Source organism: Acaromyces ingoldii (genome assembly GCF_003144295.1).
Source record: "Acaromyces ingoldii strain MCA 4198 unplaced genomic scaffold FA10scaffold_2, whole genome shotgun sequence".
Taxonomy (NCBI): domain Eukaryota; kingdom Fungi; phylum Basidiomycota; class Exobasidiomycetes; order Exobasidiales; family Cryptobasidiaceae; genus Acaromyces; species Acaromyces ingoldii.
This window is the reverse complement of record NW_020290248.1, coordinates 2,946,152-2,970,638: the sequence shown is the minus strand read 5'-3', so window position 1 is coordinate 2,970,638 and position 24,487 is coordinate 2,946,152. Positions and strand designations below refer to the sequence as shown.

The 24,487-nt window shown below is 57.5% G+C and overlaps 11 protein-coding genes across 11 annotated transcripts; 5 read left to right on the top strand and 6 right to left on the bottom strand.

Annotated features, from left to right (window-relative positions):
* Window positions 1-2: 2 nt before the first annotated feature.
* Window positions 3-2,677, bottom strand: FA10DRAFT_300769 (RCC1/BLIP-II; the record flags this gene model as incomplete). The annotated part of the gene is made up of 2 exons (XM_025524888.1): window positions 814-2,677; window positions 3-734 (listed from the first exon to the last, which is right to left on the bottom strand). Exons 1-2 carry the CDS (start codon window positions 2,353-2,355, stop codon window positions 3-5), a joined length of 2,274 nt encoding a protein of 757 aa, XP_025379458.1. The 5' UTR covers window positions 2,356-2,677.
* Window positions 2,678-2,845: 168 nt separating this feature from the next.
* On the top strand, window positions 2,846-4,948 carry FA10DRAFT_266048 (dihydroxy-acid and 6-phosphogluconate dehydratase). Its single transcript, XM_025521331.1, has one exon. The coding sequence runs from the start codon at window positions 2,922-2,924 to the stop codon at window positions 4,788-4,790; it is 1,869 nt and encodes a 622-aa protein (XP_025379457.1). The 5' UTR covers window positions 2,846-2,921; the 3' UTR covers window positions 4,791-4,948.
* On the bottom strand, window positions 4,859-6,371 carry FA10DRAFT_266047 (putative GCY1-galactose-induced protein of aldo/keto reductase family). The gene is made up of 4 exons (XM_025521330.1): window positions 6,043-6,371; window positions 5,783-5,965; window positions 5,144-5,704; window positions 4,859-5,054 (listed from the first exon to the last, which is right to left on the bottom strand). The coding sequence occupies exons 1-4, from the start codon at window positions 6,196-6,198 to the stop codon at window positions 4,992-4,994; spliced, it is 963 nt and encodes a 320-aa protein (XP_025379456.1). The 5' UTR covers window positions 6,199-6,371; the 3' UTR covers window positions 4,859-4,991.
* Window positions 6,372-6,556: 185 nt separating this feature from the next.
* FA10DRAFT_250559 (hypothetical protein) lies at window positions 6,557-9,852 on the top strand (the record flags this gene model as incomplete). Its single annotated transcript, XM_025519567.1, has 5 exons — window positions 6,557-6,795; window positions 6,895-6,919; window positions 6,984-7,709; window positions 7,787-8,608; window positions 8,689-9,852. The coding sequence occupies 5 exons, from the start codon at window positions 6,557-6,559 to the stop codon at window positions 9,850-9,852; spliced, it is 2,976 nt and encodes a 991-aa protein (XP_025379455.1).
* Window positions 9,853-10,156: 304 nt separating this feature from the next.
* Window positions 10,157-10,794, top strand: FA10DRAFT_266046 (putative 50s ribosomal protein L33). Its single transcript, XM_025521329.1, has 3 exons — window positions 10,157-10,268; window positions 10,381-10,487; window positions 10,607-10,794. The coding sequence occupies exons 1-3, from the start codon at window positions 10,246-10,248 to the stop codon at window positions 10,648-10,650; spliced, it is 174 nt and encodes a 57-aa protein (XP_025379454.1). The 5' UTR covers window positions 10,157-10,245; the 3' UTR covers window positions 10,651-10,794.
* A 280-nt stretch (window positions 10,795-11,074) lies between these two features.
* On the bottom strand, window positions 11,075-13,802 carry FA10DRAFT_266045 (MFS general substrate transporter). Its single transcript, XM_025521328.1, has 3 exons — window positions 13,076-13,802; window positions 12,151-12,996; window positions 11,075-12,079 (listed from the first exon to the last, which is right to left on the bottom strand). The coding sequence occupies exons 1-3, from the start codon at window positions 13,414-13,416 to the stop codon at window positions 11,254-11,256; spliced, it is 2,013 nt and encodes a 670-aa protein (XP_025379453.1). The 5' UTR covers window positions 13,417-13,802; the 3' UTR covers window positions 11,075-11,253.
* A 108-nt stretch (window positions 13,803-13,910) lies between these two features.
* Window positions 13,911-15,928, bottom strand: FA10DRAFT_266044 (hypothetical protein). The gene is made up of 7 exons (XM_025521327.1): window positions 15,908-15,928; window positions 15,494-15,834; window positions 15,257-15,425; window positions 15,043-15,191; window positions 14,713-14,957; window positions 14,385-14,658; window positions 13,911-14,301 (listed from the first exon to the last, which is right to left on the bottom strand). Exons 1-7 carry the CDS (start codon window positions 15,911-15,913, stop codon window positions 14,256-14,258), a joined length of 1,230 nt encoding a protein of 409 aa, XP_025379452.1. The 5' UTR covers window positions 15,914-15,928; the 3' UTR covers window positions 13,911-14,255.
* A 92-nt stretch (window positions 15,929-16,020) lies between these two features.
* Window positions 16,021-17,353, top strand: FA10DRAFT_87795 (hypothetical protein). The gene is made up of 3 exons (XM_025525753.1): window positions 16,021-16,773; window positions 16,857-16,949; window positions 17,027-17,353. Exons 1-3 carry the CDS (start codon window positions 16,199-16,201, stop codon window positions 17,064-17,066), a joined length of 708 nt encoding a protein of 235 aa, XP_025379451.1. The 5' UTR covers window positions 16,021-16,198; the 3' UTR covers window positions 17,067-17,353.
* FA10DRAFT_266043 (DUF292-domain-containing protein) lies at window positions 17,212-18,669 on the bottom strand. The gene is made up of 5 exons (XM_025521326.1): window positions 18,616-18,669; window positions 18,152-18,467; window positions 17,772-18,084; window positions 17,631-17,704; window positions 17,212-17,554 (listed from the first exon to the last, which is right to left on the bottom strand). The coding sequence occupies exons 2-5, from the start codon at window positions 18,332-18,334 to the stop codon at window positions 17,306-17,308; spliced, it is 819 nt and encodes a 272-aa protein (XP_025379450.1). The 5' UTR covers window positions 18,335-18,467; window positions 18,616-18,669; the 3' UTR covers window positions 17,212-17,305.
* A 3,625-nt stretch (window positions 18,670-22,294) lies between these two features.
* Window positions 22,295-23,372, top strand: FA10DRAFT_87645 (hypothetical protein). The gene has a single exon (XM_025525752.1). The coding sequence runs from the start codon at window positions 22,546-22,548 to the stop codon at window positions 23,173-23,175; it is 630 nt and encodes a 209-aa protein (XP_025379449.1). The 5' UTR covers window positions 22,295-22,545; the 3' UTR covers window positions 23,176-23,372.
* FA10DRAFT_300761 (hypothetical protein) lies at window positions 23,182-24,403 on the bottom strand. Its single transcript, XM_025524887.1, has 2 exons — window positions 24,229-24,403; window positions 23,182-24,166 (listed from the first exon to the last, which is right to left on the bottom strand). Exons 1-2 carry the CDS (start codon window positions 24,229-24,231, stop codon window positions 23,570-23,572), a joined length of 600 nt encoding a protein of 199 aa, XP_025379448.1. The 5' UTR covers window positions 24,232-24,403; the 3' UTR covers window positions 23,182-23,569.
* Window positions 24,404-24,487: the final 84 nt, after the last annotated feature.

Sequence of the window (24,487 nt, the reverse complement as noted above, 5' to 3'; positions counted from 1 at the left end):
TGTTACGACGGTGCCAACCGCAAGGACGCCTCGGCACCCAGCAGGCTCTTGTCGATGGCCAGAGCGCCGCTGTGCCATCCCGCAAAGGCAAGGTCAAAGACAAACTTGGTCTCTCCACCCCGCTCAGCGTCTACGGCCCCGGATGCGCCGAGATCCGGGCTGCTGGAGCCGACTTCGAGTCCTCGAAAGCCGAAGCGGACCGGTGTGGGCTGCCGTGTGGGTCCGAGCGGGAGCACTCGCTGCTTGAGCCGTTTTCTCCAGAAGTCGTGCATCCTGAGCCTCTCCCCTCTTGGCCCCTCCTCTCGCTCCGTCTCGCTGTTGCGCTGCTGTTGCTGCTGCCGAATGCGATTCTCGAGGATTGTGTGTGCCTCTTCTTCTTCTGCCTCGTCCCTGGTTCTTGGGATTTGAGCAGGTACGGAAAACACATCATTGTTCTCCTCGTTGTCGCTCCGTGGCGGAGGAGAGACCAGCCACCTCGAGCTTTGACGCAGCCTCGAAAAGATGCCAGTGCCGCGCGAGGCAGCAGATGCCCTCGATGAGGCAGCCGCAGCTGCGGCAGCCGAATCCCCAACAAAGGGAGAAGGAGGAGTAGCGAATTGGCCAGAGATGAGCGACGGCGCATTGCGATGATGTGGAATCGAGTCCCACGTCCCCAGGGCCCCATTCGACCATGCGCCCCAGGCCAGCACCCTGCCGTCTCTCGTCAGGGCGCCCGTGTGCCAATCGCCATGAGTCTGCCGGGAGAGATCCAATGAGTAGGTACTTTTCAGATGCTGCTCTTCTTTTCAAACCAAGCAAAGGAGAGCAACTCACCACCTTGATGACCTCCTGACCCTGCAGCCTGGCATGCACCACGGGCCGACTCTCTGCTGTCGCATCGCTGGAACCCAGGAGGACAATGCCCTTGGGTTTGTCGCCGCCCTCTTTGCTGCTCTGCCCTTCGTACTGCTCGCCAGAGTCTGGCGCATACACGGCAAAGGAACGAAACTGGGCCGTAATGTGCGTGATTTTCGTCTTGTCGTCGACGAGATGCTTGAATCTCTCCATGTTCCAAATGTTCCTTTGACCTCGTCCAGCTCCAATTGCGTTGAAACCATCGTCTCCTTCTTCTTCCTCGTCGCTCCCACTGGCATCCTCGTCGCCGCTGTCGACCTCTGAGACTGCACCGGCGCCTGAAACTCGAATGTCTTTTGGGATGCAAAAGTTGGGCAGAAGCTTCCACTCGAGCCGGAAGCTCTGGGTAACGACGAGATTGCGCAGCTGGTCCGGATCCCTCCTCGACGTCAAGTAGAGGTGGTAGACTTTTCCCGAGTGTGAGAGGGCAACGATGAAGTTTTCCCCGGCGGCCACCTTGACGATTTGCTCGGGGATATGCGGGAGTGCGACGACGGGCAGATCGAGAACGCCGTTGGCCGCTTCGTCGTCGGGGGCCGCAGCCCAGTCCATGTCCCAAAGGACGAGATGCGTCTGCGCTCCTGCCAACTCTTCGTCTCCCGGATCGTCTTGCTGGTGGACGACATCATCGAACTGCCCCGCGCGACGGGGCGTCTCACGGATCAGGGCCACCGTGAAGTCCCAGCCCGCTTCTACCTGAAGCATCTTGAAAGTGGAAGAGGGAGTTGAGGATGACGCTTGTCCTGCAAGACCAGCCTTGACGACCAATGACTGGATGGTGAGGCAGTGGACCTGGTCCCAGGTATCCCACCACTGCCAGATGTCGCCGTCGCGCGTCTGCGCCACCAATGAGCTCCTGCCTACTGAGAGCGTCTTTGCCCTTGCACTGCCCATATCCAGCAGCGTTGGGTGAGGAAAGGTGCGATAAGCGCCGTCTGATGCGGTTTCTTCTCGCTCGTTTGCGCTACCCCAAGCCAGGATACGACCCTCTGTGGTGAGAGCGAAGAAGGACCAGCCGCCTGCATGGAGCTGAACTGGCACGCCCACCTCGCCCTCTGGTGCTCCGTCTGACAGTTGCCCATTCGAGAATTGATGTGGCGAAGTGACATCGAGCTTGATGGGAAAGGCGATGCCATTGCACTTCTGCCTGAGAGCGCGGATGTGGTCCTCTCCCTGCCAGGCGCTTCCCAATCGGTGATTCCTGGTATCGCCCCAGACATAGACCTCTGGATTGCTCAGTCCCTTGTAGAGGTCCTGCCAGCCAGTCTGGCGTGCGGTGGCCGTCGAGACGGGGAAGTGGTAATCGTCTGCGATGAGGCGACGCCACAGGACCTGATCGTCGACGACGGCGCGCAGCTCTCTGCTGACGAGTCTCAGCCGGACAAGGGAGCGGAGATCAAGGCGAGGGAGCACATTGTCGACGAGAAGCTGGTAGGGAAGCGAAAAGAGACCGCTTTCCATCTTGCTCTCTGCTCCCCTCCGCGTCTAGACTGGCTTTGTTGGTGAGAGAGAACGGAAGAGAGAGAGAGAGTGTGTGTGTCTGTGGGTCCGAGCCAGAGAGACAAGGACGAGATGTGCAATCTGAGCTTTGAGGCTGAAGGAAAGCGCAGACTTGGTCCGTGCATGCCCCTCTCCCCTCTTTTCCACGAGGTCAGCTCTCACTGACCGCTCCTTTGCCCATGCGCTGCCTTCATTCACAGCTTGGACCCCATTCGCCGTCGTGATCCCAAAGCAGCATTTTGATCATGCTAAGTTAGAGCTGCCCTCGAGAGGAAGAAGTAGTAGCAGCAGAAGAAGACGAGAGAGTGCTTGAAGCGCCTTCCCATATGAGGAGCCCCGACCAATAAGGAGGACCGCGTTTGTCCCATGACCGAATCGGCCGACTGATTTTCCAATAACCTGCTTCCCGGCTTGTGAGAGACTCAAAAAAAAGTCAAATTTTCGCAGGAAGAAAAAAAAGGGCAGCCCTCGACGTGTGACTAGGCCGCACTACGACGACGCCGACGACGACGAAGACGACAACGACGATGGTTGCTGCTCGACGGTTGCCCATGGCCATGCCGTCGCTGCTCGCGCGACGTGCGATGCCATCAACTGCCAGGCTTGGACTGCAGCAGCAGCAGCAGCAGCAGCTTGGACTTCACACGACGGCCCGTTGGCTCGCGCGACCGCCGCCAGGCGAGCTGAACCGGCACAGCCGCAAGGTGACGCTGCCAAAGGACCAGGGCGCGTCGCAGGCCATGCTCTACGCCACGCCCTCGATCGAGACGGACGAGGACCTGACGAGGGCGATGGTGGGCGTCGCCTCGGTCTGGTACGAGGGCAACCCCTGCAACGCCCACCTGCTCAAGGTTGGCCAGCGCATCAAGCAGAGCGTGCACGACGCCGGTCTCACGGGCTACCAGTTTGGCACCGTGGGTGTCAGTGACGGCATCTCGATGGGCACCGATGCGATGTCCTACTCGCTGCCCTCGCGCGACCTGATTGCCGACTCGGTCGAGAGCGCGGCCGGCGGACACTGGCTCGACGGCATGGTCGTCGTCCCCGGCTGCGACAAGAACATGCCGGGTGTGCTCATCGCCCTGGGTCGCCTCAACCGGCCGGGTATCATGGTCTACGGCGGCACCATCCGGCCAGGGTCCTGCGCGAGCATCCCGGGCACGCTCGACATTGTCAGCGCCTTCCAGAGCTACGGCCAGTACCTTGCCGAGGGAGGCACGCCCGACGCCGAAAAGAAGCGCTACGACACGATCCGCAACGCCTGCCCCGGTGCAGGCGCATGCGGCGGCATGTACACGGCCAACACGATTGCCTCGTGCGCAGAGGTGATGGGCATGACGCTGCCCGGCTCCTCGAGCTTCCCGGCCGAGTACCAGGAGAAGATCGACGAGTGTGCGACGGTGGGCCCAGCGATGCGCAACCTGCTCGAGCTGAACCTCAAGCCGCGCGACATTATGACAAAGGGCGCATTTGAAGACGCCATGGTGCTCACCATGGTCCTGGGCGGCAGCACCAATGCAGTTCTGCATCTGCTTGCCATTGCTCACAGCGTCGGCGTCGAGCTGACCATCGACGACTTCCAGCGCGTGAGCGATGCGACACCGTTCTTGGCCGATCTCAAGCCGAGCGGCAAGTACGTGATGGAGGATGTGTACAAGATCCTGGGCGGCATTCCCACCGTGGTGCAGTACCTCATCGAACGGGGCCTCATCAAGGGCGAGCACCTCACCGTGACGGGCAAGACGCTGGCCGAGAACTGCGACCGATGGACGCACGAGCGCGGCAAGCTGTCGGCCAACCAGGACGTGCTGCGACCGCTAGAGAAGCCGCTGAAGCCGACGGGTCACATTCGCATCCTCAAGGGCAACCTCGCGCCCGGTGGTGCCGTTGCCAAGATTACGGGCAAGGAGGGCCTGCACTTTACGGGCAAGGCCCGCGTATTTGACACCGAGGATGCCATGGTGGCCGCCGTCGAGCGGGGCGAGATCAAAAAGGGAGAAAAGACGGTGATTGTGCTGCGCTACAAGGGCCCCAAGGGCGGGCCGGGCATGCCCGAGATGCTCAAGCCGACGAGCCTCATCATGGGCGCCGGCCTGGGCATGGACGTCGCCTGCCTCACCGACGGCCGTTTCAGCGGCGGCTCCCACGGCTTTGTCATTGGCCACGTCGTGCCCGAGGCCCAGGTCGGTGGGCCCATTGCCCTCGTGCGCGACGGCGACGTGATTGCCATTGACGCAGAGACCAACACCCTCGAGGTCGTCGGCGTCTCCGACGACGAGCTCGCCGAGCGACGCCGCCACTGGACGCCGCTGCCCGTCAAGCCAACGCAGGGCACCCTGCTCAAGTACGTGCGCGATGTCAGCGATGCCAGCAACGGCTGTGTGACGGACCTGTGATTTCCCTCCTCCTTTCACCCTTGTACTCTGTCCTCTCTTCTTTCTCTTTCTCTCATCTTTCTCTTTTCACTTTGGCAATTTGATAGAAAAGGCTGCATTCACTGCTACCACCGTCACTGCTACTGCTGCTACTACTACTACTACTACTACTACTACTACTACTACTACTCCTACGAGGGTGTTTGAGGGCAAGATTGATAATCACACCTTGATGGTGTATGCGCCGGGCACCTTCCAGTCGTCGAACCTAAAGTCAGCGCCCCACTGTGAGAGATGCAGGAGAAAGAGAGAGAGAGAAAGAGAGATGGGTCAGCAAGGGGAAGAGGAGCATAAGGAGGATTCAGACGACGCACAGCAGGCATACCAAAGCGCTTCTGCTTGCCAGATCCCTGGTAGATCTCGTTGAGCTTGCGCATGTCGTCTTCGTCGAGGGCGACAAAGGTTGCGTTGCTCTCGATCCGGCTCGGCGTCACGCTCTTTGGCAGCACGGCGACGCCCCGCTGGGCGCCCCAGGAAATGACGACTTGGGCCGGGTCGCAGCCCTTGCTCTTTGCAATCGCCTGCACCGCGTCCTCCTGCAGCAGCGGGCTGCCCGTCGAGCCGAGGGGCGAGTAGGCCTCGCAGACGATGCCCTTGGCCTGGCAGAAGCGGACGAGGTCGTGCTGAGGCAGGTAGGGGTGCAGCTCAATCTGGTTGGCGGCGGGCACGACCTTGACCTTGGGGAGCAGCTCCTCGAGCAGGGCCTGCGAGGCATTGGAGATGCCAATCGCCTTTGCCTTGCCAGACTCGTACACCTTTTCCATGTCGGCCCACGTCTCGCTCAGCTTGCGTTCCTGGTCGAGCATCCGCTTGCCGTTCTCGTCCACGGGAATCTTCTCCTCGCCTCGGACCACGAGGGGGACAGGCCAGTGAATCTGAACGCATACATACTCGATCAGTGGTCCGACTCTATGTGATGTGAGTGACAGGCAAAGGCAAAGGACAACACGCACCAGGAGCAGGTCGACATAGTCGAGGCCAAGCTTCTTGAGCGAGTCGTCGAGGCCCTCTTCGACGCGGCGGTGGTAGGTGCCCCAGATCTTTGTGGTGATGAAGATGTCCTTGCGCGGCACGCCAGAGTTGCGGATGCCCACGGCCACCTCCTGCTCGTTGCCGTACATCCAGGCGCAGTCAATCTGCCAAGGTATCGGCGGATTAGTCTTGTTTGGACAGCGTATTCAAAAGGTGAAAGGGCCTCGTCTCCTCTACTCACATGCCTGTAGCCTGCCTTGAGGGCGGCCTCGACGGCCTTTTCAACCTGGCCAGCAGGGCTCTGCCACGTTCCAAAGCCAAGCACAGGAATCTCGTTGCCCGTGTTAAGCTTCAGCGTCTTGGTGCCCGCTGGGACAGAGGAGTAGGTGCTTGCCATGTTTGTTACTTAATTGGGGAAGTGAAGGAAGAGGAAGAGGAAGAGGAAGGGAAGGAGGAAGGGTGGGGGAGGGGGGAAGAAGGAGCGTCTTGATTTATGGCCGCCCGTGGCCCTCTCTCTCCCCCGCGTTGATGTCCACGTCCACAGTCGGACCGAGCGCGTGCCTGCCTGGGTGTGCCATTGCAGTAGTCAACCCATCGGAATCCAACTTGGGAAGAAGAGGAAGAAGAAAAGCCACGCGTCTCCCAGCTCAGCTCAAGGAATCAATATTAACAAAGGGAAGCGAACAAAGTGACACAACGCTGAGGGAAGCAAGCGAAGCAAGCCAGACTCGACAAGGAGCAAGATCGAGACGGCCATGTCAAGCTCGCAGGAGGGCGGTACCGGTACCAAAGGGTCGGCAAAGGCAGCGGGCGGTCCCTCTGAGGGCATGTTCCAGAGACGCTTTCCCAGGCTCAGTGCCACCTTTGCCCGCTACCAGTCGAGCAGGTTGGGGCGCATTGGCGCGACGGCGTGGACACGGAGAAGGCCCATCTTCTTTGGCCTGGCCATCACCTATGGCGTCTTCAACTACGCCGTCATTCGCTCAGAGGCATAGTGGGTTGTCTCCTCTTTTCAGGTGGGAAGCCAGGCAGAATCATTGACGCTGATCCCTCCCCCCTCTCTCTCTCTCTCTCTCCACACCTCATCTCCCAGTGTTCGCGATTATATTCACCCAGATGTGAGTAGTGGTGGTAGTGGTCGTGCTTTCTTCCCTTGACTGGGGCTGACATGCGGTTTCGCAGACATGGCTCGTCCTCAAAGTCTACCCAGGCTCCATCGTCGAATGCCGCTCGGCACCCAACCTGGCTGCGCTCCTTAACTCGCCCAGCAGTGGCGAAGATGCACCGCGGGTGATGGAGCTCTTTGAGCTGACACGGGCCCTCAAGCTTGCCCAGGCCGACACTCGCGTCAGGGGCCTCTTTGCCGACTTCTCTGGCCTCCATGTCCCTTCGAATGTGACGCCCGAGTCGCTGGGAATGGGCCAGCTCGAGGAGCTCGTCCAGGCTGTGCACGAGTTCAAGCTGGCCAAGAACGAGCAAATGGCTGCGCTGGCCGAGGCTGAGCGTGCCATCACTGCCAGCGACGACAACGGAGAACTACAGCTTGCCAAGAAGGCTGGGGCTGGAGTGCAGCAGCAGCAGCAGCAGAAGGATGGCCCAGATGAACGTGAGCAGCGGGCGACCGCAGCAGAAGAGGCCAATGTCGTAAAAGGAGTCCTGGCAACGGCAGGAGAGGACGGCAAGGCAGAAGAAAGCACAGACACGCTGCCGACGACGATCGCTTGGGCAGACTCGTTTGACAGCCAGGGTGCCTATCTGCTGGCCAGCGCATTCGACCACGTCTACCTCCAGCCAAGTGGCGAGGTGCCGCTGACGGGTGTGGCAGCCCAGCTTCCCTTTGTCAAGCGTGCCCTCGACTGGCTCGGCATAAAGGTCCACGCAGAGGCCAGGAGAGAGTACAAGTCAATGGTGAGCCAAATTTCTCATCGCATCGCATAGCAACAGAACAGTCGTCTTACCCTACCCTTTCCTACTTCAACGAGCAGATCTCGACCTTTACCCAGAGCGAGTCGCTGCCACCGGCGCAGCTCGACAATGAAGCACACCTGTTGGGCGAGCTGAGCAAGAGCCTGGCCTACGCCATTGGCGTCAACCGCTTTCCACACATGGATCCCGACGAGGCAGCCGACTTGGTCGCCGACCTTACGAAACGCGGGCCTTTTTCCGCCAAGGAGGCCGCCGAGCTGGGCCTCATCACTGGCGTGCGCTACAAGCGCGAGATCGTCCGCCTCTTTGGCGAGGAACCGCACCTGCGCAGCGTCGCCTCGTACAGCCGCATCTACGACAAGGTGCTCGACAAGACGCTCAGCGACGACGAGAAGACGGCCGTCGCCGTCGTGTACCTCCGAGGCACCATTTCCAATGCTCCCGGCGACTTTTCGGCATCGTCGTGCATCCGCGGGCTCAAGGAGGCAGGCGAAGACGAAGAGATAGGCGCCATTGTCCTCCGCATCGACTCGGGCGGCGGCGACGTCGTGGCTAGCGACTCGATCTGGGATGCCGTCAAGCGCGTTCAGGAAGACTATGGAAAGCCTGTGATCGCCTCCTTTGGCAACGCCAGCGCTTCCGGTGGCTACTACGCTGCTGCGGGTGCCGATGCCATCCTCGCCAACGAGTCGACCATCACGGGCTCCATCGGCGTCGCCAGTCTCCGCCCGACGGTCACGCGCACCTTTTTCGACCGGCTCGGTGTCACGATGCAGACGATCTACACCGGCTCCAAGCAGCAGAGCTCCCTCCACGAGCTCGAGCCTGAGCAGAAGGAGAGGCAGTCCAAGCACATCGACGAGACCTACGACTCCTTTCTGGTGAGTTTGACCGACCAGCATACAGGTCAAAGAAATGGATAAGCTGGGGCTGTTGGCTGACAGGAGAGGCAAATGCTTAGGACAAGGTCTGCGAAGGACGCAAGATTTCCAAGGACGTCATCGAAGAGCTCGCTGGAGGAAGAGTGTGGACCGGCCTTTCGGCTTGGGAGAAATGCAACCCAGACCATGGCCACGGCGACGCAGCAAAGGCGGTAGACGGCGAAGAGAGTATAGATAAAGACAAGGACAAAGAGGAGAAGGGAAAGAAGACGGCAAAGCAGGGAGAACGGGCAGGAAAAGTCCATGAAAATGGTATCAAGGCCATCAGCCTTACGAGTCGGTGGCTGACCCGAGAAGTGACGAGGAACGGCGAGATGTCGACCTACCGCATCTACCAACAACCTTCCACGGATGGCAAGAACGAGGAGGAGCAGGATGGCCAGGGCTGGGCTCAAGGTGCATCGGGTGAAATCGACACAACGAGCGATGACGAAGAGACGCAAGAGGCCATCCGCGAATTCAGCATGGCCGCTGCAAATTCGAATGAGGAAGAAGTCGCGACACAACAGCAGCAAGTTGTCGCCCACTCGCCTATGGAACAGGGCGAGAAAGCATCCTCGGTAGATGAGGAGGAGGAGTGGCTATCCCTTCTTGCTGCCGCTGCACACGAAGAAGCTGCGAATTCATCTTCCATCGTCCAAAACGGAAAGGCGAGCAATGCGCGAGAAAAAGCAGAGGAGCCGCTGGGACCCTATGGCCGAGGTCTGATCGACTCAATTGGCGGCCTCTGGTCAGCAGGGTGCATGGCCATGTCGATGGCGTTCCAGCGCGAGGTGGAGGAGCTGATCAGGTCTGGCATGACGATGGAACAAGCGGGCGCGGCCGTGCGGCCAGGATGCCGACGAGACGTAGACGAGAAGGGTAACGTATCGCTCTCGAGCGACCTCCAACTGGTGCGCTACCCGAGGGAACGGACATTCCGAGAGCGCATCCGAAAGATCAACCGGGAAGGGGACAAACCCAACCTGAGCATGGGCCTCGGCTACCTTTTGCCCTCGATGGATGCCATCAGGGTCGAGCTGGGCAGCATGGCTGCAAGGGCCGCCGTGAGAATTCTTGCCTCGACGTGGACGGACCCGCAGATGGTGCAGCATCTCATCGCACAGGTGCAGAAAGAAGGGGGGTTGGGACAAGCTAGAATGAAGGCCGAGTACGAATACAGCGGCATCAGTACTGGAATCTAAGCAGTAGTAGTAGCGCGCAGTGTGCTTCATTCATCATTGTAGAATGCTCTTTTGACAACAATTTCACATCTCAGCTGCAAGACTTGCACAGAGGAGGCTCGCCGACGACTGTAGGAGGCTTCTTGCTCCTCTTCGTCCTTCGAATCTTTGAAAGTGTGTGAAGAGAACTGGGAGAGCATGCATCCCCCGGCGAATCCCTTTCGACGACTGAGAGGCGAGGGAGTCAAGTACTCTAATTCAGAGACGCGCCACGTGGTCGAGTATGTTCATCCTCGCTCATTTTTCTCAAAGTTCACCTCGTCGACGAGGCTTCTTCCGGCAGTGCATCTTAGGTCCTACTGGTCCCTGCCGTACTCTTCTGTGGAGAACAACACACAGGATTTCGGGGAAAGCATGGCCGCCAAGAGCAAAGCAAGGTGAGCTCGCCCCCTACTTACCTTTCTTTTTCTCTGCCCACAGCAAATTGACTGTATCCCGATCCACCTTCTCAACTTTCCCCTTTCTTGTCTACTTCTTGTCGTTGAACAGAGTGATCATCGCCCGGCTCGTTTCGACGGCAGGTACGGGCTACATCTACACGACCCGGCGGCTCCGCCTTGCGGACCGCCTGTCAATGATCAAGTACGACCCCAGAGGTGAGTCACCCTTGATGCCCCACCCCCCTTTCGATTCGGGCATGCGCTGCGCGGGCACCGAGTATATGCTGCAGGTGCAAGAAAAGATCACTGATGCCCTTTTTGTTCACGGTGGACAGTCCGAAGACATGTCTTGTTTCAAGAGACGAAGGGTTCAAAGTAGGCGAGAGGGGCGATGCAGAGGAATCTGGGACGCAAGACCGGGGATGCAAGACCGGGTCTGCCGCGCGCGATGCCATGAAGTGATGGAGACGAGGAGAGGATGAGGAAAGAAGAGGAGTCGCCTCGAGGAAGAGGGGAGGACTGGGCATTCCCTGTACCATAGAGTTTCTTTTTACAAACATTTAGTCTCTTTGCCATCATCTTGACTTGCCATCATCTTCACCGGGCCTCAAATACGAGAAGAAGAGAAAGAAATCACCACGCGTGCTGAATGTCGATGTCGGAAAAAAAGCAGAGAGCAAGCATGCTCTCTCTACACACGACGACGACGAGATGACGACTGAAGCGCGCTCGCTCTCCACAATGCACAGACAGGGACAGGCGCCGAGGAATTGGGTCTGCAGACAATAGAGCAGGAGAAGCAGAGGCGCACCTGGCAAGACTGACAGGCCAAGCAGGCACAAATACAGATGTCTAGTTGTACTGCACTTTAGTTTCACATGTATCTGGGCAGAGCTGAGATGAATAAGGTAACAATAGTGATGTTTACAAAGCATGCAAGGCCAGGAAGGAGAGATGGTGAGCTGTCGGTCGCTGTCTCTGCTCACAACCTGTCCTTTGCTGCTCCTTCATCTTTTGTTGTGGACTCGGACCCACTAAAGGCCAGGTCCTTTTCGAGGTCTTTGATGGGCGCCTCTTCCGATGCGCCCTGGCCCGCCGCAGGTCCCTCGGCGGCCATGATGGCAACAGCATCCGCCCGTCCGGACGCTGCCTCAATGTCCCCAGGCTTCTGTCCACTTTTCTCAGCATCGTTGTGATTGACTGTCTTGCGGTTGAGGCTGTACCCTTTCATGCCCAACGTAGCCAAGAAGCCGATGCCCACGATGGGCGTAAAGATGATCCACACGAGCCGGAGGGCCTGCGCGTAGGCGTCAATCACCTCCGTTCTGAGATCGGCCGGTTGGATGTGTACGAGGTCCCTCAGATTCGATGACGGGTTGTTTCCGGGTACATTGTAGCCTGAAATCTTGGCAATGCGCTGGAGCACGTTGGAATTGAAGATGCTGCCGGCCACGGTGATGCCGATTGTGCCAGACGCATTGCGGGTCAAGGCCATGGCCGATGTCGATGTCGCCATCTGCGACGCAGGCATCGCGGCCGTCAATGCAATGAGGGGCGTCTGAAAGATGCACCCGAGTCCAATGGCGGGAATGAGAATGTAGATCTCCTGAAGCGCCGTCGACGTGTTGGCGTCAAGCATTGTCATGAGGCCCATGCCGAGCGTGTAGATCGCATACGACACCCAAAGAACAGGGCGGTAGGCCTTTGTTTTTGTTACAATAAGGCCGCTCAGCACTGATGTGACCGACGCGACGAGGGAGAAGGGAAGCATTTGAACGGCAGACATTGTCGACGTCGAGCCGTGGATACTGCAAAGAGGGATGAGGCAGTCATCGTCAGCAATGGAGCTCCTCTGAAGAGGATAGGATGTGATACGCACGCCTGGAAATAGACGGGGAGCATGTAGGTCATGGCGAAAAAAGGCGCACCGTGGCAGAAGACAAGGACAAGGACGAGGAGCGTGGTTCTCGTCCGGAAAAGCCTCGGCGGGATGATAGCCTTGACGTGCGGCCAGCGCTTTTCGGCGTAGAACTCCCAGGCGACAAAGATGGGAAAGAAGGCGCCTCCGACGGCGATGAGAATGGCCGTCTTGGGCGCATTGAAGCCGTCCGTCTCTGCGGAAGCGAAGCCAAGAAGGAAAACGACGATGGCAATGAGGATAAGAAGGTAACCGATCTTGTCGAACTCGCGCCAATATTGGCGGAGCGAGCGTGGGGGCGTCGGATTAAGGTGGAGATGAAAGAAGAGAATGGCAAAGGCCAACCCACCGATGGGAAGGTTGATGAAGAAGCACCAGCGCCAGCTCGTGTTGTCCGCAATGGCACCGCCGATGATGGGACCCGTGACGGAAGCCAATCCCCACGTTGTTCCAAAGAGACCCGCAAATGTGCCACGCTTGTTCAACGGCACCAAATCACCAACAAGGATGTTGGTGAGGCCAACGACACCACCGGCTCCAACGCCCTGGAGGCCTCTGCAGATGTTGAGCCACGTCATGTTCTGCGCCGCGCCGCACAGAGCCGAGCCGAGGAGGAAGACGGTGATGGCGAACCAGAGAACCGGCTTGCGACCCGTCAGGTCCGACAGACGACCGTAGCAAGGAATTGTCGCCGTTGCAGTGAGCATGTATGAGCTGCCGACCCATGAGTAGGAGCTTGGTCCCGAGTGTAGCTTGGCGGCGATCGTAGGAAGCGCAGTTGAGACAATTGTCTGGTCCATTGCCGTGCTGATCAATTTCCGGGCCGTGAATATCAGTAATCCCTCAGGTGCCTAAATAGACAGTCACAGAAGGCTGCTTCACTCACAGGTACACGGAGAACATCAAACCCGAAAACACGATCCAGAGGTTGTTCTTTGGGATGACGTGCTCCGTCTCTTGCAGCCAATGCGTCGCCTTTGGCTGTTGAGCTTTCGAAGAGTCATCACCGCCGTGGCTGTCACCTTGTCCACGCTCGAGCCGGCCTACGACGTCGACACCCCCATCGTCGCGAGAGGCAGCTATGGCATCCTTTTTCTGTTCGTCGTCTTCGCTACCAGCCGTTACGGTTCTTGTGGGCGAGGGTGGTGTTGTTGTGTTGTTGTTGTCAAAGGTCGTCGATGCAGTCACGCCTTCGTGAGAGTGGCGAGAGCTTGAGGGCTTTGTCATGATGGATTGGTGCAGGTCGCAGTTGCGAGACAAGAGAAAGCTGCTCTTCTTATGCAAGTGCTGGGCAACTGCAGAGACGAACGATACGGAAAGAAAATTGAGAAGATAAAAGAATCGAGTGTGAAGCGGATACGGACGCCCCGACAGAGAATAGTCCTTTGGTCAGCCAGAGAGAACGAGTAGACGGCAGTGGTCGGTACCACTTCGGGGGGACGAGCAAAGGTCAGCGTTTGCGTGGTCGTCCTCAACGCCGAAACAAGAGCACGAGAAAAGGAGCGAGTGCGTGTCCGATCTCGGATCAGCGTTGAGGAAAAGGCCTGGGTGGGGGATGAGTCATGGAGTCTATCAGCAGGACTAGTAGTAGAGGACCCTCCTCTTCGCAGTTGTTATTCGGATATACAGTACATCTCTTCCCGCATCTGCTGCTCATGATTTTAACTTTCTCCCATTTCCCGCATCGCTGGGTGCGGTTCTAAGGAATTTTTCTCAAATTTTTCCAGGCTACGCTGCCGTTGCATCGGCGGAGATGCCGCGGGGCGCTTCACCACTTTTCTCTACGAGAAAGCGCCGAGCGCGTAGAGGGCGCCCACCGAAGACCCGACCATCAACAAGGGGCTTGCAAGTCAACTACATCCAATGACGCGACTGAGCATGGAAGGCAGTGTGCAACCTGCACGAGAGAAGCGACGATGGGAGGAAGCAGCGTGGGTAGGCTCGGGAGGATAAAAGGCGGGGTTCAGGCGACACACGGCTTTGTACGGCCGATAAGATGAAAGTGCCCCCCACCCCTCCCGAACATTTGGTGGCAGACAAGGTGCATAACATTATTACAACGGAGATCAACGGTTTTTGGCAGCCTGCATGCTCCTCTTGAATTTGTTCATCCTGGTCATGACGGAGTAGAGTGCGCGAGCAAGATCAAGGTCAGCGTGTTGAGACGTAGTAAGAGACCAAGGTTCAGAACTCACTTTTGCCGATTGGCCAAACGCGCCGCTTGGGAGTCATCGGGTTCGGCGTGGGACGAAGATGGGACAGGAGCAAAGCGGAAGCTGTTGCCCGTCACGGCCTCGGGAATTCGTACACGTTGGCTCTGCTGCGAGGCACTCTGACCCTTCGCTTGGCTGGCTGCCAGCTGTTGACGGAACGCGGCGCTCCGGTACGGGTCGACTTGGAACTCTCGGATCTTCTGCTGCCTGTCCCTGTACGACGATGATCTTTTGAGGATGGGTCGCGACCACGTTTCTGCGAGGAGGATTGAGCTTCAGGCCTCAGAATATCCGTTAGATGCCCGCTCACCAATCAGGCGATCGCAGATCCTCGCCACGTTCTTGTCTACCCGGTCGCATTCGGTGTAGAAGCGGACCAGCTTGCCCAGGCCACTCATCTTGAGCGAAGTCGTGTCGATGTACATCTTCTCTAGCAGCGGAAAGAGGGCGCGCTGAATATTGAGTGAAGGCAGTGACTTGTCGGGAAGCGGGTCTAGCCACATGCGAACCGCCTCGAGAAGGTTGTTGTCGAGGATGGCTTGCTGGTATCCGGTTCTGTAGGTTCAGGGATTCGACTGCATTAATATCAAGGGACGAGAGCGATCAAGAGTCAGAGACAGGATCGCAGAGTTCTGCTCACTTCTGTAGCGTGTCGACTGCCTCTTTGAGCATGCGCAACTTGGCCGTGGCTGGTTTCTTGAGCTCGTTTGCCTCGCGGTCCTCGTCGGCAGCGTTGATCATGGCATCACGCATATGCACAATCTCGTCGTCGGCCACTCGCTCCAAGTCCTACAGGGAAGGAGACCTTTATGAGACTTGCAATGAGGCCAGTGCACTCGAGCGATGCTACTCACTGTTTCGTCAGCCTTCTTCTTTGGTCGTCTCTTGGGTCCCTTTGCCGCCGCATCGATGCGGGCCAAGAGATCCCTCCTGCGCCGGTCCTCTTCGGTCTCTGGTCGAAGCTCCCCTAGTGCATCCTCTCCAATTTCACCGTCTCCCCCCTTCCTCTTCTTTTTCTTCTTCCTATAGCACTCTCTTATCAGAGGCAAAATCACAATAAAAGGTCATGGCCGACGTAAAGCTTAACTTACTTGAGGTGCTCTTGACTCCGCTCGACAGGATCTGCGTCATCGTCATCGAGCGGATCGGCTGCCGTCTCAGCCTCGTCCTCTTCTGCGTGCCTCTTCTTCGAGGAGCTTTCACCTTCGTCCGCACTATTGGGCCCCGAGTCTGCGCCGCTCCCAAACATGTCCTCGAGTGCTCCACCTCCAACAGCGGCATCAGCAGGCGAAGCGCCCTCGCTGCCGTTTGCAGGCTGTTGAAGGACGACCTCTCCTCCGTTGATGTCTGAACCACCATCGTTGTCCCCGGCGGCAGCTGCTGGCGTTGCGATGCTGTCGTCCACTTGGGGCTGCGCCGGCACAGCTTCCTCCTTGATGACATTAGATCCAAGGAGACGATCAGCATGCCGTTCTTCAGGCCTATCCTCTTCTCCTTGGGCTCACCTCCATTTTCTTTGGTCGAGTCGTGGTAGCTTTGGAGTGAGATTTTGGCAGCAAGCCTTCGTGCAGCTCGTTGAAATTCACGTGTGGAGTCGCGTCGAAAAGACACTTTCTCCATGCTCCGTCACGGTAGGCCAAGGTGGGCCAGGCGCGCATGGTCCGGTCCAAGTGAGGGGAAGAGACGCTTCGGCATGGCAGTGGCAGCTGCCAAGCTGGTCGATAAAAAAACCTACTACTTGGTATATAAGCTTCCACTGTGTGGACCGCCACCCAGCGCTTCTACATCGCATCGCCATGTCGGATCAGGTAGAACAGCTGCAGCCAAGTGTTACAGAAGTGAAGAGAGAGGAGCTGTCTTCGCCCTTTCGACTCCCCACGCGAGACCTGGACGATGTGGCACTCCCTCCCATGCAGCCGATGGTGTCCAATGCTCAGCACAGGGGCCAGACCCGGCTGAAGTTGCCGGTGATGGAACCCAAACACGATCCCTTTCCAGCTCGCTCCCAAGACACTCCATTTGTCCTGCCGCGTTCTTACAAGCCTCCTGGCCCCCTGCCTTTGTCTATCCCTTTCTCGGTGCTGGGCGAGAGCAAACAACAACCAAAGGTTCTGCCAAAGATTCGATATGAGCTTCCGCCACCCACCTACGCTCCGGAATCTGAGACTCTCCGCCACCGTGTCTCACAGCAGCAGCAGCTATACACCAGTCCTCCAAAGGGAGATGTTCGCAATAAGGAATGCAGCAACAAGCGTCGTCGTCACAGCAGGGCGAAGGATGAGGAAGACAGTCATATTAACAGTTGTCGTGCCACCGAGCAGCAGCTACAGTACCAAAGAAACCTGCAGCAGCATCAGCGACAGCTTGTCTGGTATGGGCCCGGCCGTGCAGAGTGAGTCCTGGCCCTATTACGGCCGTCGTCGGTATTGATGGCTCACACGTTCAAGCATGCAGCACCCTGATAGGAGAAGTGGTGACGATTGAAAACTACGGCTCTATCCAGTCAAGTGACCTCGTCAGAGACATCGAGAGGGCCGTGGCTGCCGGGTGAGAGCTGTCTGCCCTTAATGGTTTCATCTGATGTAGAGGCCTTGTCGCTCACGCAAATAGACCTTGATGCACAGATGCAAGGTAAAGATCAACAATTACGGGACCATCAAGTGAAGCCCGGCCGGTTCAACCTCCCACGAAGGAACGCTCCGCAGGGCACCGGCCTCATCATTCCTCTCGACCCTTCTTTATCCGTCTCTTCTAGGTTACAGGAATACCACTGATACTCCAAACACTGACTCTCTCCACGACCATCAGAACAGTCACAAATCCAAGCCGATTATTTTCAATCATCTCTACTGCGGACCTCACATTTACCATGTTGACCCAATTAAGAAATACAAGTAGGCGATTCAACGCTTCTTGAGAGCGGCAAAGCGCTTCTCGAGATCGTCCAATCGGGCCTTTTCCTCATCCTGTGGTTGCCCCTTTTCTTTGCTTGCCAGTGTTTTGCTCTGCCCGTCTGCCCCTGAGACAGTGCCGAGGGCACTGGCAATGTCGGCGTCTGACTTTGTCGCAGCAGAGGCTTGCCCCTCTTTGGACAGCTGGACGGCGGGCAATGGCCCATCGGCAGCCGCATGTGGCTTAGGATCGGGCTCGGCCTTCGACGGATCAGAGGTCAGCATGGCATGGTCATGTTCAGATGAGAAAAGTTGCTCTTCGCAAGCTCAGACTCACAAGCACATCATCAGCGATTTCGGCGTCTTTGCTGAGGTAGGGCGAAGAGAAGGGCACGTCGTAGACCTTGCAGACTAATGAGGCAGATGGAGCTGAGATCAGCTCTTCTGCCACCAATGTAAGCCTTAAAGGCGCACTCACTCTCGGCAATGTACATGTCGACGAGCTCCTTGCTGGGCGTCTCGACCTTGAGCCTGCTGATGACTCGATCGCCCACGCAGTTGTCCGTGTTTTCCATGGCCGCCAAGGCAAAGTCTCGACCGTACTTTGTCATGAGCATCTCGCGCAGTGCGTGCATCTCGCGCAGCTCGATTCGCGGCGCGGCATGGATGATAGCACACAGAGGCTCCTTGATGGAAGGATCGGGTTCGCGGCTGTTCATCTCCAGGAGCGCAAATCGGGCAATGAGCGTCTCAGTGTAGAGCTCCATGATCTCGAGCAGCTCAACGTGGATCTGCATAGAAAGGATCGTCATCAAAGGGGTGTCGTTGGGGCGGCAGGGAAGAAGCTTGCAGACTTACGTCCTCGCCGATGAGCCCCTCGGTCTTGATCCTGGCCGTCTCGATCTTGCCTCGCTCGACCAAAGACGCAATCTCTCTTCGATCCTTTTTCGCAATCGCGTTCTTCTTCTCCTGGAGCAGGCTGCATCGCTGCGAGCTCAGCTTCAGCTGCACCTTTGTCTTTGGTCCATTCCACGGAGCCATCCTGTCACTTTCGTTGTCGTCGTGAAGGAATGTGGCTGGTGCTGACCCTTTTCTGGCGAGCCAAGGAGATTATCTAAGGCTACGGCTACCAGGCCTTCCTCTACGCCAAGCCAGCAGTAAAATCGAGTCGACGCTGCAAGTTTCGCGAGTTGTGTTAGTGCAGTCATGAAGTCAGAGCGCAGCGCAGGTGTCCTTGCGCCTATCCTGCCGCAATTTCTCCTTCTGTAATCCGAAATTCCCTCAAAGGGCGATCATGCCCTCTGAAACAAGCCCAAGCTCACCTTGAATACGCAGCAGTAGGTCTTGTGGCCGAGGAGGAAGAAAGATAGCTTCGTTGCTAGCCAGAAGAAGGTTCACGTGGAGGTGAGAGAGGCTGGTGGAGCCTCCGCTCACGTCAGTACAGTGCAGAGTGCGTGGCCTAGGCGCGAGAAGTCGCGTCAAAAGTCAAATGGGTCCGGGGGGTCGTGTTGAGAGTAGGAAATTTATGTGTTGGTTCTCCTCCTCTCCTTCATAAAGTAAGCATTCGACGGCACTCCCCACTTGATTCCTGTCTAGACGCCGACCTCTCCAACATTGCACGCTCGTATTCAAGGGGCTGTGTCGTTCTCGATTTGCATTCGGAACGGAGTAGGAGCCTGCTTCCAGCACAAGTGAGGCTGGACTAAAACAAAAAAAGCGCAGCAAGAGCGCAGGCAGAGACGGGTCCAATTGAGGCCTCTGGCGTGGTAGTGTGAGGGATGGTAAACGATGGAAAGAGACCGACACCGCCCGAGGCGTCTGCAGCGGCTTCACAAAGGCAGCTCCGTCGACGAGATGCGCCAAAGGCCCCCTATCGTCCCCGCCCTGCGCTGACCTCGAGCGCTCGGGGCAGGAGCAATGCCGAGGCGAGACGCGAAAGGGAGCTGGCAGCCAATGCGGCATTTGTAGAGGCAAATGCACTTGCAGAGACCACCCTATTGGCAACGCGTAATCGCAAGTCAACGACACCATCGTCGTCGACGCTGATAGACAATACTCAAGAGGCAGAAGGAGCCGGTCGTCGAGCTGTGCGAAGGAACGCGCTGCGCGATCAGGCAAGGGAGCAGCAACAGGAACAGGCAGATTCATCATCCCAGCAGCTGGTCAGCTCTCCCTGCTCGCCCGAGCAGGCGATATACAACTCTCACGCCGACGGCGAATCGGCGCCTGTCGGCCGCCGGATAATGTCCCCTTCGCCTGCTAGCTCGTCTCTAGCGTCGCATTCAGACCTCATCTCGCAACCCCACAATCCTGCCCTTCTTGAACAGCTTCAAGGAAGCACGGCTAGCCAGCTGGAAGTCGAGGCCACCACGACGAGCACAACAGCTCTCGTGACAGCGCAGGGTGAATGCATCAGTGCCGGGGTGATGTCGAGCGAGGGGCGACCGGAAATCGGGTCGCAGGGCGGCGCACAACCTCAAGCGACCGACCACGGTCCCAGGCAGAACAAGGCCTATGGCCTAGATCAACCGGATCCGATCTCTCACGCTGATGTGAGGGAACCAGATGACGGAAACATATTGGACGAAGGCTCTTTGTCGCGTCAAGGAACGCACTCTAGCCAGGAGACTCAAACGACTATTACCAACCATATGGTCAAAATCCCTTCTGACGGACTCGCAGAAAGTGGAAAAGGGATCGCAGAGCTTGGCAAGTCGACCGAGCTTTCGCCAGCTGCACAAAAAGAATATAGCTCCCCAGAGGAACAAGCGCTCCAGGACTTGGAAATGGCAGACGCGACGCTCGTCTACGACGGCGAACATAACGAAAGTGCACCTTCCGACCACACTGCGGTTCAGATAGACGCTGGCGACGACACGTTGGTGGATGCTGAACCCCAGCAGGAAGCGACCCTGGAAAGGAAATCCGAAGTAGTCGAAAATTTGTTGGACAAGGTGCTCGACGATGTGGTCTCAAGAAAGCAATGCGACAGCGCGACAGGAACTGCCACATTGCCCAATCTTGGCTCCTGTGAGGAAATGGTGGACGAGAACGAGGCGAGACTGCAGAGCGGTGCAGGGCAAGGGCCGGAAGGACCCAATGGTATGAGCATTGACACAGAGCAAATTGAGACCAGAGCAGAAGCGGCAGGTGCCTTAGAGCGGACGGAAATCGACCAGAATCGGGGCCAAGCGATGCTTCCAGAAACCAATGGTCAATCAACGGAAACATCAAAGAGAGGCAACGAAAGTCTTTCCTCGCCAACAACCCCCTCAAAGGCAGCACGAATCTCGTTCTCCGACGATGAGTTTGACGACGACGATGATTTCCTCGAGCAACTCGCCGACCATGAGCTCGACTTGGACAGCCACCTCGTGCAGACAGCGACGCCAGACGTTACTCAGACCTCACATGCATGGAACGAAGGTGATTGCGAATCCTCTCCACCGCAGCAGAAACCTCCTCCGACCGATGGATTTGTATGGGGCCGCGGACAGGCTGCAAAAAAGCCAAACGCTGAGGCCCTCCGTCGGTGGGAGAAACTTATCGATGATTCAGGCGAAGTGAACACACGTCTGGCAGCAGAAAGTGCGAGCCAAAGGCCACCACAGTCGCAGCAGCACCCGTCCACACCGATCCCCCAGCGGACCTTGTTACCCTCAACTCCAAGGCCAACCGAGCCTATAGAAGTCGCCGAGTCGAGCAGCCGTCTGCCTCTTACGCCGTTGCAAGGCAATACCCCAGCAGCGCCGCAACATGAGCCTACCAAGGAAGTACCAGCCGTCCTCTCTTTGGACAATCGTGCGCACGACGACGATGAGGTCCAAGTGCCGAGACCACCTGCTCAGAGGCCATCGTCTGCCTACGAGCCGGCCAATGTCGCGACGCCGGCGTCTAAAGCGATGATATTCAGTCAGTCACCAGGAGCGAGTCGAGCGAGCTTAGGCACAGGAAGAGCTCCCGCACGTCTCGGTACACGAGGAAGGTTCTCGACGCCGATGACGACAAGCCAGGCGAGCAAAACCGTAGCCCAAACAATTGGCGGCCGCGCGAACAGCACCCCTACAAGGCTCTCGTTTGCATCAACGCCTAGGCGTCCTTCAGGTTTCAAGACTCCCTTCAAGGACGGTGTCACACCTGCTCGTGCGTCCGAAACGTCGTCACCCTCGCGTCTTGCTGCGACGAATCGCTTCGCCGTGCCTCTGGCCAACTCCAGGCCGCACGCCTCCATTGTCGATGAATCTGGTGCCAATCGAGTCGGCTCCTCGTCTCAGGCTCGCCTTGCACCCTTTGGTTTACCCGATTATAGGCCCGTCTTTGCTCTCCATTGCAATGAGCCTCGCAAAAGCATGAGAGAGTATCCGCTCTCACCCGAGGACAAGGGCCTTTCGGCGTGGATGAGAGACGCCAACTCTCCCGAAGAATTCAAGATGATTCTGAACGGCCAAGACGACCCGGCAAGATTTCACTTCGAGGACCTCGGGGCACCCAAAGGCCAGAAAGCTTTGTGCAAGATGCTCGATTCGCTCGGCACTGTAGAGGTGGGAAAGCGATGGGTCGACAACCACTATAGGCTCATCCTTTGGAAGCTGGCAGCCTTGGTACGTTCCTCGCCCGACGAAGGATGGCGTTTCAGCTGGATGGAGGTGTGCAGACAGATGAAATACCGGTGAGTCTGGACTCAGGGCGCTGCGAGGTCCTCCGAGATGCTAATCTCCAGCTTGCAGTTACGAACGTGAGATCAATCGTGCTCATCGATCGGCCATCAAGCGAATCCAAGAGCGTGACTCGGCAGCTGGGCGTCCGATGGTTCTGTGTGTCTATAAGGTGCCCCGACCGCTTTTATTTGAGTCAGAGATAGACGATAAAGGAAACGAAGGGAAGCCATCCCTGGAGATGACACCATTGGAGCTCACCGACGGATGGTATATCATCAAGTCTACCTTTGATGAGCCTATCTTGAGGGCCATTCAGCGTGGCAAGATCAAGAGAGGTTCCAAACTCGCCATCTTTGGCGCCAGGGTGGGTCGTCGCAATGACTTGCTGACTGAGTCCTCATTCGGCTAACAAATTTCTGGCAGCTTGATTCTATCTCGGAAGCAAAGGACGTTCTCGATGCTTTCAATAGCTCCTCGCTGTGCATCACAGGCAATGGTAGCAAGTTGGCCAGGTGGGACGCACGGCTGGGTTTTACAAAGCACCCGTTCGTCTCGACGATCCGCTCCCTCAATGCCGATGGTGGCCTCGTACCGATGATGGATCTCGTCGCAACGCGTATCTACCCGATGGCATACATCGAGGAACATATGTTGAAAAGGAATGATGGGCTCAGCGACGCCCACAACGAGGAAGATGAGAGAGCGCTAGAAGCGAAGTGGATGGAGGACAGGGAGAAAGCTAAGCACGCTGTAGCGCGCGAGATGGGGGAAGATCTGAGCAAATTAGAGAGGGTCGTCCGGATCCTCGAGGACGAGCTCGAGTCGTTTGAGGACAAGATTATGGTGTCTGGTGAGTCATCTTTCCTTCAGTCTTTCCATTTGCCTGTCCCATCTCATGTACGTCACTTTCAGCGAGCGCAGAGGAGTGCGAGGGAATCCTGGACGCGATGCTCGAGTCTTCGACGCCTGCGAGCTACGTCAAAGTGCCTCACACGATTCCAACCCTTACGTCCTTGGCACACGAGCGCTACCGCCGTGCCATCCATCTACACGAGTACGAGATGGAGCAGGAGACGGACAAGATCTGTCCACCTCGCAAGGTCAGGAGCTTTCGCCTCATCCGCTTCAGGGACGTGCAGCCCTGCGATGTGGCAATCAAGCTCGAAAGTGGTGGAGGTTCTGAAGAGACAAGGAAGCCGCCTGTGGAGCTTGGTCAGGGCCTAAGCGAAAAAAGGTCGGCGTGCAGGAGGAGCCTGCTTCTGCATGTCTGGGACGTCGACAAGATGCAGGGCGGCAAAAATGCCTTTGTCGTCGGACAGAAGTACCGAGTCTCCAACCTGTCGCCGACGCAGAGGGGCGCTTGGGTGGGGGGACCAAATGCAGAGACCGACGTCTATCTGACGACGAGGAGGGACACAAAGTGGACCAAGCTGACGTAGGCCATCGTACACCACTTACATGAGACGCAGCCTGGGAGCATACCATAAAATAGTCATCCCTACTGTCATCAATACCAGATTCAATCTACATCATCCATCATCAGAGTCATCCTAGATAAACACCATCAACATCGTTGTCGTCACTTCATCTTGAATGACATTTCCAATGAGATGCCGATCTACATGAGCAGCTTTGCCAGCGAGCCGAGGCCACCCGATTGGCCGCCGCCGATCATGCCCGAGACCTGGTTCTTGATCAGGAGCTTCATGACTGCCTGTCCGGCCGTCTGCATGGCGTCCTGCTTGTCGCCAGAGGCCTGGCCGTTCTGCTGCTTCTGGTCAAAGAGCTGGCCGGCCTGCGACATGGCCGCTCCGATGAGCTTCGACTGGAAGTCACCTCCACCCTGGCCGCCGCCACCGGATCCGCCGAGGACGTTCTTGATGGCGCCCAGCGCAGCAGCGTTGCCGATCTCGCTCGAGTGGGCCGTCTCGTTCGAGTTCTGGACCTTGTCGTGGTGCTGGAGAAGCGTGTTCTCGTCGATGTTGCCGTCCATGTTGCCCTGGTTGTTCTTGAGGAACGAAGCGGCGCTGTTGAACAGTGAAGCGTCCTGCTGCTGACCGTTGCCGTGGTTCTGAGCGTTCGAGATGAGCGACTGCACCGAGCCAATGTCGAAGCCCTGGTTGCCGCCGCCGCCGCCCTGTTGCTGCTGCTGCTGCTGGTTGTCTCCACCGCCCTGGTTGGCGAGGAACTGCTTGCCGGCGTTCATGAGCTGGTCCTAATTGAATCATTTGCGTCAGCTTGCAGTGATTCTAAATTATGGACACCGTCTGTCCTCACCATTTTCTGATTGCTGCGAAGGTATTCGTGATGAAAGGGGGGAGATTGTAGCAGGGAAGATGTTGTGGCGCTGGTGAAGAGTGAGGAAGATCGTAGAAAAGAGGCGATCCGTGCGAAGGGGTAAGCGAGGTCGTGCCTTGCTTCGTCCGCTGCGCCTGCACGGGCACGGCAGAGGCAGTGAGTTGGCCTGTGCGCAAGCCGGAAGGCCGAGCCAATTCTTCGACGTGTCCTTACGTCAAGGACTAGCTTCTAAAATGTG

What these genes read in the sequence shown, in the direction of transcription:
- FA10DRAFT_266046 (XM_025521329.1), top strand. Translation starts at nt 10,246, where the DNA reads ATGGCCGCCAAGAGCAAAGCAAG. An exon ending in GCCGCCAAGAGCAAAGCAAG is followed by an intron (nt 10,269 to 10,380) that starts GTGAGCTCGCCC and finishes GTCGTTGAACAG; the next exon opens with AGTGATCATCGCCCGGCTCG. An exon ending in GATCAAGTACGACCCCAGAG is followed by an intron (nt 10,488 to 10,606) that starts GTGAGTCACCCT and finishes CACGGTGGACAG; the next exon opens with TCCGAAGACATGTCTTGTTT.
- FA10DRAFT_266045 (XM_025521328.1), bottom strand. Translation starts at nt 13,416, where the DNA reads ATGACAAAGCCCTCAAGCTCTCGCCACTCTCACGAAGGCGTGACTGCA. An exon ending in TTGATGTTCTCCGTGTACCT is followed by an intron (nt 12,997 to 13,075) that starts GTGAGTGAAGCA and finishes GAAATTGATCAG; the next exon opens with CACGGCAATGGACCAGACAA. An exon ending in CTCCCCGTCTATTTCCAGGC is followed by an intron (nt 12,080 to 12,150) that starts GTGCGTATCACA and finishes CCCTCTTTGCAG; the next exon opens with TATCCACGGCTCGACGTCGA.
- FA10DRAFT_87645 (XM_025525752.1), top strand. Translation starts at nt 22,546, where the DNA reads ATGATGGATCTCGTCGCAACGCGTATCTACCCGATGGCATACATCGAG.
- FA10DRAFT_87795 (XM_025525753.1), top strand. Translation starts at nt 16,199, where the DNA reads ATGTCGGATCAGGTAGAACAGCTGCAGCCAAGTGTTACAGAAGTGAAG. An exon ending in CATCAGCGACAGCTTGTCTG is followed by an intron (nt 16,774 to 16,856) that starts GTATGGGCCCGG and finishes TCAAGCATGCAG; the next exon opens with CACCCTGATAGGAGAAGTGG. An exon ending in GAGAGGGCCGTGGCTGCCGG is followed by an intron (nt 16,950 to 17,026) that starts GTGAGAGCTGTC and finishes CTTGATGCACAG; the next exon opens with ATGCAAGGTAAAGATCAACA.
- FA10DRAFT_266048 (XM_025521331.1), top strand. Translation starts at nt 2,922, where the DNA reads ATGGTTGCTGCTCGACGGTTGCCCATGGCCATGCCGTCGCTGCTCGCG.
- FA10DRAFT_266043 (XM_025521326.1), bottom strand. Translation starts at nt 18,334, where the DNA reads ATGGCTCCGTGGAATGGACCAAAGACAAAGGTGCAGCTGAAGCTGAGC. An exon ending in AGGGGCTCATCGGCGAGGAC is followed by an intron (nt 18,085 to 18,151) that starts GTAAGTCTGCAA and finishes CTTTCTATGCAG; the next exon opens with ATCCACGTTGAGCTGCTCGA. An exon ending in CGACATGTACATTGCCGAGA is followed by an intron (nt 17,705 to 17,771) that starts GTGAGTGCGCCT and finishes CTGCCTCATTAG; the next exon opens with TCTGCAAGGTCTACGACGTG.
- FA10DRAFT_266044 (XM_025521327.1), bottom strand. An exon ending in CGGAGTCAAGAGCACCTCAA is followed by an intron (nt 15,426 to 15,493) that starts GTAAGTTAAGCT and finishes AGAGTGCTATAG; the next exon opens with GAAGAAGAAAAAGAAGAGGA. An exon ending in GATCTGCGATCGCCTGATTG is followed by an intron (nt 14,659 to 14,712) that starts GTGAGCGGGCAT and finishes TCCTCCTCGCAG; the next exon opens with AAACGTGGTCGCGACCCATC.
- FA10DRAFT_266047 (XM_025521330.1), bottom strand. Translation starts at nt 6,198, where the DNA reads ATGGCAAGCACCTACTCCTCTGTCCCAGCGGGCACCAAGACGCTGAAG. An exon ending in TCAAGGCAGGCTACAGGCAT is followed by an intron (nt 5,966 to 6,042) that starts GTGAGTAGAGGA and finishes ATACCTTGGCAG; the next exon opens with ATTGACTGCGCCTGGATGTA. An exon ending in ACTATGTCGACCTGCTCCTG is followed by an intron (nt 5,705 to 5,782) that starts GTGCGTGTTGTC and finishes GTATGCGTTCAG; the next exon opens with ATTCACTGGCCTGTCCCCCT.